At 41.2% G+C, this 9,334-nt stretch overlaps 1 protein-coding gene across 1 annotated transcript in view; it reads left to right on the top strand.

Moving 5' to 3' along the window:
* Positions 1–8,929, top strand: part of Il18r1 (interleukin 18 receptor 1) — a 25,713-nt gene extending 16,784 nt beyond the window's left edge. The window contains exons 7-10 of the mRNA XM_021174573.1: positions 1,790–1,852; positions 4,207–4,330; positions 6,909–7,048; positions 8,413–8,929. Of these exons, the coding sequence (XP_021030232.1) occupies positions 1,790–1,852; positions 4,207–4,330; positions 6,909–7,048; positions 8,413–8,588 (503 nt within the window). The 3' untranslated portion in view covers positions 8,589–8,929. The remainder of the gene's footprint in view (positions 1–1,789; positions 1,853–4,206; positions 4,331–6,908; positions 7,049–8,412) is intronic.
* Positions 8,930–9,334: the final 405 nt, after the last annotated feature.

Raw genomic sequence — 9,334 nt, forward strand, 5'->3', positions numbered from 1 at the left:
TCTTCTTCTTCTTCTTCTTCTTCTTCTTCTTCTTCTTCTTCTTCTTCTTCTTCTTCTTCTTCTTCTTCTTCTTCTTCTTCTTCTTCTTCTTCTTCTTCATTATATGCATTTCCCAGAGTCTGACATTTCTGACTTTCCCATGAAGACATATTTATAGCCTGATTGGACAATACAAGATAACTTCCCTTTCTTAATCCCTTAAGCAATCACACCTACAAATTTCTTTTGACCATATTCTTCTGCTAGAACAGAGTGCCATGGACCGAGCCAATTATAAGTCATAGAAGTTTATTTGGCTGGCAGTTATGGAAAATTCCAGACCCAGGGATCACCTGTGAGAGTGTATCTATGATGTGCTGTGTGGTTCAGGACATCAGATGTCTTTCTGTCTGTATCACCTGCCATTGCCTTGAGACATATCTCTTGCTAAACCAAGAACTGACTAATATGGCTGAACTAACTCACCATGGAGTTTCTAAGATCTGCCTGTCTCTTTCCCCAGGTGCTGAAGGTACAGGCATATGTAGTCATGCTTAGCTTGTTACATGGGTTTTGGGGATTCAAACTCAGGTCCTATCCTAGCACATCAACCATTCCTGTCCACCAAGTCACTTCCCCAGCCTTGAAAAGAAAACCTCCACTTGACTAGAGAGTAAATGACTATGAATGAGACAGGAAACCTGGGCTGGGCTCATCTTTGTAATCAGAAACCCACCCCATAACACCTAACCCATTTTGACAATAATGACACGAATAGGAGAAGCTTACATACTTTAGGTTAGGACCAGAAACCACTAGGGACAGTAATTGTACCGGGACTACAGATTTGTACAGCAGAGTTGGATAGAGTCAGGTAAGGCACCCAGGATATGGTTAGGTCTGGAGAGTCCATGCCTGGTTCATCTAGTCTTGATATATTCTGTTAAGTCCATTAGTGAGAGAAGGACAGATGGAGGGAGGTGATGTAAAGTAGGCAAGTGCTTCCCAGTGTCTGTCCATCTTCTGTGTCCTAAACACCTGGTCCTCTCAGTACCTGGCAGCAGTCTCCCTTGACCAGACATTCCTTTGGCTTCAGGTTCACTGAGCAGAAGCCAATTTTTGAGTTCAAAGGATACTAGATGGACGATGCTTTCAGCAATAGGAACATACAGCTAATGGGCAATGGAGGCTCAATTCTATGAGCTGTGTTAATGAAGAGTTAATAAGATCATGACACAAGTCAATATGTGGCAATGACTGCAGTTACTCACAGATAATTCTTAAAACCCTAGTGTAGCTCCTGACACCATATTTGGAACCCAAACTGATACATGCTATGTTTCTTTATACATACATGCCCGTGGTAAAATTTAGTTTATAAATTAGGCACAGCAGATTAGCAACAAAACTTAATAATAAAATATAGTAATATGCTGAAACAAAATTGTCAAAGTCACTAGTTTGTGCTTTGTGGTCATGATGAAGTAGAACACAGGTTATTTGAAGACAAGTACCATGATACCACGATGATTAGGCTGGAAGTATATAATGCAAGGATGCACTGAACACGGGGATGATTCAGGTCCTAGTTTGGATAGAATGGGATGGAAACCTGAGAGTGGTACACAAGTTATTCTTCTGTTTAACATTTTTTGGGCCACTTAAACCACAGAAAATAAAATCATGGATAATCAAGAAATGCAGTGTTGGAATCTTTGTTACATGGAATGATCACATTCCAACAGATAGATGTCCTAGAGAAACTGGAGGCAATTCTAATGGTTTTGTTTGTTTGCTATTTTCCTTCTAGGAAAGAGTAAAGTAACTCCAGCTATTTTAGGACCAAAGTGTGAGAAGGTTGGTGTAGAACTAGGTATGTTTTACAAAGTGTGCTTTCTGAATTTATAAATGGGGCCATTATCGTGTTCTCAAGAGTAAATCTGGCTCACTGTTGGCGGATATGACTCATTATATATTTATTGAGGAATATAACAAAATGAGGAAAAGCATGCTACTGTTTGACTATTGACTCTTTTAGACCAGTTAAATGAGTCTTCTGTTCAATATCAGGGGGCTGTCTATGGCTTGTAGACTTCGCTCTCAGCCATGGTTTTAGGCCCCCCGATTTTTCCTCTATTGACTTTTCAAAACATGAAAATTTGGTGATAATACTCTGGAGGAATAAATCAAGCTTGTTCTATGGTTTAAATATTTGGCCATACATGGAATTGGCTGAACTTTCAGGGTTTGTTTAATGCTGTGATTCTCACTCTTCCTAATGCTGCAACCCTTTAATACAGTTCCTCATGTTGTGGTGACCCCCAACCATAAAATTATTTTGTTGTTACCTCATAACTATAATTTTACTACAGCTATAATATAAATATCTGACATGGAGGATGGCCTTAGGCAACCAGTGTGAAAGGGTCCTTTATTCCCTAAGGAGTCACAATTCACAGGTTAGAACTGCTGGTCTAGGCCGCTCTTAAGATTCCCCATGTACAATTAGGTAATTTCTTTCAAACATAAAAACCAGGAAGGAATGAAATAAATTTATACATTCTAAGCCTTATATTGAGCTAAGTGACTTGAGATACAGTTTTCTATTAAGTATGAGAATATTGCCTCTATGGTACCGACTGAATAACTGACACACAGGCCAAGCAACTCACAATTCTCTCAGTCTGCTCAGAACTCAGCTGAGGTGGCTGGGAGCAGAGTGCTATATCCAATCTGTTGTGCACTTAAATAGCTGGGGTCAGAGAGAATTATATTCTCATGTTTGTTGTAAATCTTTGCCACTAGAACACCGCTTCTTAAGGTGTGAGTTGAGACCACACATAGAGCTGTATAGGTGAATGTGAGGACCTTGAGGAATCTGGCAAAAACAAGCTTTCTGATTGCACAATGACAGGAAATTCCAAGCCAAAACTGCAAAGAAGCCAAGATGTTTCCAGGAGCAGTCACTAGAGCTGACTTGTACAACCTCACTGTGTGCTCTGTTCTGAGCACACATGCACACATGCACACTATGTACCAGGCATGCCTTCCTGTATAACATCTCAGCAGAGGACTGAACATCGTGTCCCAGAGTCAAGATGTGTGTGCCTTAGGAGGTTCAGTCTCTTTACTGTGCAGATAAAGGCTTGCAGTCTTATAGAATCATAATGGTTTAATTACAGAAAACAAAACAAAGAAAACCAATCAGATAACAAAAACCTTTAGTGTTCCCCTCCAGTCATTCCTGAACTTGTATTGTTAGTGAACCCTCGGGTTGTATTGTGTTAGGGTGTTTCTTTTTGAAATTGGCTGTTTGAGTTGCAGACTTGAATTTGATTTTCTAAAAAATTGTTGGAGGAATTTTAGTTCAGGATCAGAATAGAATTTCTGAAAGGTCCCTAAATATATTTCTGTCATTTTGTATTACATAATTATGTAAAGTTGTCTCATCTTTGATGATTATAAAATCAAAATTTGAATATTTCTAAGTAACATTGAAGATGTTTCAGAAGCATGAATTACCAATTATTCAGCCAATGTTTAATTATTTACAGAAAAAAACAAACAAGCACACATCTCATTAGCATACAGATTTGCTTTTGTCTTTAATAAAAATTATGTGTATAACAAAGAATTGTTTTAAAATAAATTTCCTCGTATCTTATTTTCAGCCAATGCTTAATTCATATACCTATCTAATTGACCCATATACTCAATCACACACAATTTGTTGGCTGTAAGGGAGTCATGAATCCCTTACATCCTGGCTGAGCGACACTACTTGCTCTCCTATGGTCCCACTGGAAACATGTCTCTGTAGCCTCATGCTACCCCAGCCCTTACTGATATTCGAGAGAGATGTGCAGCTGCCCCCATATACCCAGAACTGGACTCTCTGCTTTATAAGACTCCTGCTTATTTCAACTCCAAGGGACTCCTTACCTGGAAGAGAACTTTCCTACCTACACTTTAATCTCACCATTTCTTGTTCTTTCCCCTGTGCAGCAATGCCTTTCTTATTTTAGGTAATTGGTTTGTATGGTATACCTATCTTGTTTTTCTGGTAGTTTTAGAGAGACATTGGCTTGGTTTAAAATGAAGCACTTCTTCATTTTTAATTTTTCTGAATGTGATGATATTTAAAGGTCACTTAGCACACACTGATTGTATTTTGAAACTTCTACCGAGTTTCTAAATTCAAAACCGAGACTGTCAACTTCTATCTAGGAAAGGATGTGGAGCTGAACTGCAGTGCTTCACTGAATAAAGACGATCTGTTTTATTGGAGCATCAGGAAGGAGGACAGCTCAGACCCTAATGTGCAAGAATACAGGAAGGAGACAACAACATGGTATGTACACGTGACGTGCAAGAGACGCCTGGGTGCGTGCTGTAAAACTTGCACGTGCACACAGCAGAAGAGAGGCTGGGCTCCTGGGTGGCTGATGGGATGTTTAAGTTAGCTTTAACTACAATTATAATTTGCTTACCATCATCATTACCATATTCCAATGTTACCTATCGATCATGTGGACATTTGCTGTACATATCTAAGCTTGAAGCAAAAAGTCTTTTGAGAGTGTTAGTGAGCATTTTTCCATCATTTTATAACGGTACCAGTTAGTCAGAGTGAAGTCACCAAGTCAGGGGTGAAGTCACCAAGCTCCTCGTAAGAGAGCAATTAAAGGGTGCCATAGTTTCTTGGATTTTGGGAACTATGTCAAGTGCTTTATTTTGATTAATGTGCCATAAAAGTCAAAATGGCGTATGTACTCAAAGTCCATTCTCTTAACCACTGAGAATATCCAGTTGATCCCGCTTTGATGTGATTTGTCATCTCTTGTGCTCTTACAGGAGTCTGACTCCCAATGTCTTTTGAATGTATAGAGAATGGAAGAATAAACCCATTCTGTCCTTAAGAGGATGAGGCCTTTGCAGTGTGGTTTGACTGGATTGGGTAGTTGTGTTGCTCAGGATTCTGTTGCTGTGAAGAGACATCATGACCAACTCACTCTTTTTTTTACTCCACACTTCGTCTCTGAATTTGCTCCCATGAGTATTTTGTTCCCCCTTTTAAGAAGGACCAAAGCATCATACTTTGGTCTTCCTTCTTCTTGAGCTTTATGTGGTCTTTCAATTGTATTTTGGGTATTCTGAGCTTTTGGGCTAATATCCATCCACTTATCAGTGTGTACGTACCATGTATGTTCTTTTGTGACCGAGTTACCTCATTCAGGACGATATTTTCTAGTTCCATCAGTTTGCCGGCAAATTTCATGTACTCATTGTTTTTAATAGCTGAGTAGTACTCCACTAAAATGTACCACATTTTCTGTATCCATTCCTCTGTTGAAGGACATCTGGGTTGTTTCCAGCTTCTGGATATTATAAATAAGGCTGCTATGAACATAGTCATCAACCCAGGCACTATTGTGGATGCCAAGAAGTGCTTGCTCAAAGGAGCCTGATGTAGCTGTCTCCTGAGAGGCTCTGCCAGATCCTGACAGATACAGAGGTGGATGCTCACAGCCAACTGCTGGACTGAGTACAGGGTCCCCAATGGAGGAGTTAGAAAAAGGACTGAAGGAGCTGAAGGGGTTTGCAGCCCCATAGGAAGAATGACAATATCAACCAACCAGACCCCATCCCCAGAGCTCCCAGGGACTTAGCCATCAACTGAAGAGTACACATGGAGGGACCCATGGCTCCAGCTGCATATGTAGCAGAGGATGGCCTTGACAGGCATCAGTGGGAGGAGAGGCCCTTGGTCCTGTGAAGGCTCTATGCCCCATTGTAGGGGAATGCCAATGTGGGTAGGTGGGTAGGGGAGCACCCTCATAGAAGCAGAGAGATGGAGGAGAACTGGGAAAGGGGATAGATAACATTTGAAATGTAAATAAAGAAAATATCCAATAAAAAGGGCATCTAATTGGGGCTTGCTTACAATGTCAAAGGCTTAGTCCATTATCGTCTTGGAAGGGGATATGAGAGATACAGGGAGAAGTGGTACTGAAGAGAGAGGGAGAGAGAGGGAGAGAGAGGGAGAGAGAGGGAGAGAGAGAGAGAGAGAGAGAGAGAGAGAGAGAGAGAGAGAGTGTGAGAGAGAGAGCTGAGCAACAAGAAGAGCTAGACTCGGCTTAGAAAGGGCTCTTTGAAACCTAGAAGCCCACCTTCAATGACATACTTCCTCCCACAAGGCTACACCTCTTAATCCTTTCAAATAGTGCCACTCCCTGGTGACCAGTTATTCAAATATATAAGCCAAATGGGACTGTTCTTATTCAAACCTCCACAAGAGCGGAGTACCTGTGATTGAATTCTGATGACTTTAAAGCATGGAAGAGAAAGATCATTTATAAGTCCACAGATGTTACTGCCATGATAGAATGTAGCCCAGAGGCCCTGCTAGAGCATGCCTTTGGACTGTAAGCTAAACAGAAGTGCTTGGATGCCAAGCACTTCTTGGCATCCACAATAGTGCCTTGGTTGATGACTATGTTCATAGCAGCCTTATTTATAATATCCAGAAGCTGGAAACAACCCAGATGTCCTTCAACAGAGGAATGGATACAGAAATGGATACAGGAATGGATACTTTTCTTCCTAGACTCTGGCTGCGCAAGATTCACTTAGAGCAATGAAAGATACAGACTGCAGAGCTGGCTGGCCACAGTTAGTAGGGGTGGTGGTGTGGAATGAATTCCAAGTCCTTGGGAGGGAGATATAGAAAAGCGAAGGAGGAAAAGTGTACCATGCTGTGAACTCTGTTGCTCCTTGGGGGAATCGGGAAACTAATTTTAATTCACACCAGAAACAGAAACATAACTGATGCTTCCTTTCAATATTTTAAACATATAATTTCCCGTCTCCTGGGTAGACTTATGGCTCACGAACAAAGCCTGTTGATAAATTATCTTCTTATGTTACAGGACTTCTGAAGGCAAACTGCATGCTTCAAAAATACTGAGATTTCAGAAAATTACTGAAAACTATCTCAATGTTTTATATAATTGCACCGTGGCCAACGAAGAAGCCACAGACACCAAGAGCTTCGTCTTGGTGAGAAAAGGTATGAGAGGCTTGGTGTTGGCTTTCACTGTGATTTCAGAGAGTCTCAACAGCAAGCTTTCATCCCAGGTCACACAGCGAGGTGACAAAAGCCATAGCTTATAGGTCTAGACCCACGTGCTTCACTCCTTCATCAGCCTCTCTTGTCACGTGAGCAGCAGTTGTATGATCTGCGCACTTGTGAAGCAGAAACACAATCTGTTTCTTCCGTTACCTGATGCTGTTTGTGTTTCCTGGACACTGCCCAGTACCAGCTCAACACCACTTGCAGAGCTCCTCAGAGCTTCTGCCCCTCCTTGCTCCTCTCAGGTCACATATGTCACCGGAGAAACAGGATCTGCCTGTCTCTGGAGCATCAGAAATTCACAGATCTCTCTCAAAGTTGTAGGAACTCCAGAGTACGACCTCTAAGAGTTTGCTTTTTAAATATGCATAATTGTTTACTTAATGGAATGACTGATTTTATTGGAAAGATTATCTCTTAAAAGCGTGCCACGTAGGAGGGTAAAATCTTCAGTGAGGCTTATACTGTCTGACGTGGAAATCCCTACATCATTAGTGTTTCCTCCTGGAGAATAGGCGAAGGAAAGGGAAAAAGGTAACGCATAGGTAGGGAGTTGCTACAGCATTGTCTACACTTACAAAAAAATAGAATCATTATAAAAATAAGTATACTGTGAATCAATAAAAGGTTGTTGGTCAAATGAGGAAATAAAATGCGATTAACATTTAACCTCAGCTAAATAAAAATATCAGGGTCAAAAGGCTTTTATATTTTCTGGGTATGGGTAGTAATCATGTATACAACGTGTGATCCTGGTGTCCACATAAGCTAGAAGAGGGACTCAGATTTCCCCTGGAACTGGAATTGCAGATGTTGGGAGCCAAAAGAAGATGCTGAGAACCATCAGCGCCAAGTACTAGACCTCAGCGTCAAGTACTTTTAACTGCTAAGTTATCTCTCCTGCCCACCTCCCCAGGTTTTGACCCTGTTCAGCCATCGGCACTTTCTTGGATGGCTGCTAAGAATTATTATTATTTTTTATACCCCTCCTGGCTCTATTGTATTTATCTATGGTGAATACAAACTGAATCGATCTGGGGGACATAACTGTTTTGAAGAGTATATTGCCTAAGAGTATATTGGATATCCTTGGGCACGTTGACAAGTTGGAGTAAAAAGATTTCCCACTGTAGACTACCAGCAGGAGTGTGGGGAGCTAGGGGGAGTATGGAAGCACGTGGGGAGACAGACACCTGCTGTCTGTCAAGGGCAAGAACTGACCACCAGAACTCTAAAATGTCGGCCACATGCCTTTGGGTCATGATTTCCCTGTTTCTCTCTCTCTTTTTTTTTTCCTGCAGAAACACCTGATATTCCAGGCCATGTCTTTACAGGAGGAGTAACTGTGGTTGTTCTCGCCTCTGTGGCAGCAGTGTGTGGGGTGATTTTGTGTGTCATTTATAAAGTTGACTTGGTTCTGTTCTATAGGCGCATAGCGGAAAGAGACGAGACACTAACAGGTAATATGCTGCTGTGAGAGGGGCTCCCTAGCTCATGTTTTTGTGCCTGTACCCTGCAAAGGAAAGAAACACTGGTCTTCCTTTTATTTGGATGATCCCACTAATGATCTCTGAGCCTTGTTCCCAGCCTGGAGTCAGGGATTACTCTGTGTGGGTTACACTGAAACAGGCGACATACAACCCTATACTTGTTTGTGAGAAAACAGATGTGTTTCTTCTGATGTCTCATGTCTGTGAACTGTCTCCTCACATGTCTCGTGCTGTCAGTCAGAGTGTGTTTACACACACACACACACACACACACCACTACACACTCAAGAAGACCATTTTATACCCAATAAAATTTGTTTTTATTGAATTTTCATTCATCCTTTTCATCATTTGAACTGGGAAAGGGATCAAATAATGGACTTGGAGGAATGTGGGGAGAAACAAAGATCTCTGTTTCAGTCTCCTAGACCCATCCGCTATCGTGTCTAATGTTTTATGCTTCTCAATGCTTTTAAAAGTGAATTTCAAAATTATTATGCTCTGAAAAATTAACCTAATTCTGTGGTGTGTGGGTGTGGGTGTGTGTCGCGCGCGCACTCATGTGTTTAATAGAAAAAAAAATTACTTCACAGAAATCAAATTCAAAATTTGTAAATATACAGCAGGAGACCTCCCCTGTCTCGTCCAGTCTCTGATTCCTACCATGTCCCCCACATGCTATTATATCCAGTGAGTTATTAATATGGATTCTTACTTCATGCTGCCTTTAAAA

This window comes from Mus caroli, chromosome 1, assembly GCF_900094665.2.
Source record: "Mus caroli chromosome 1, CAROLI_EIJ_v1.1, whole genome shotgun sequence".
In the NCBI taxonomy this organism is placed as follows: domain Eukaryota; kingdom Metazoa; phylum Chordata; class Mammalia; order Rodentia; family Muridae; genus Mus; species Mus caroli.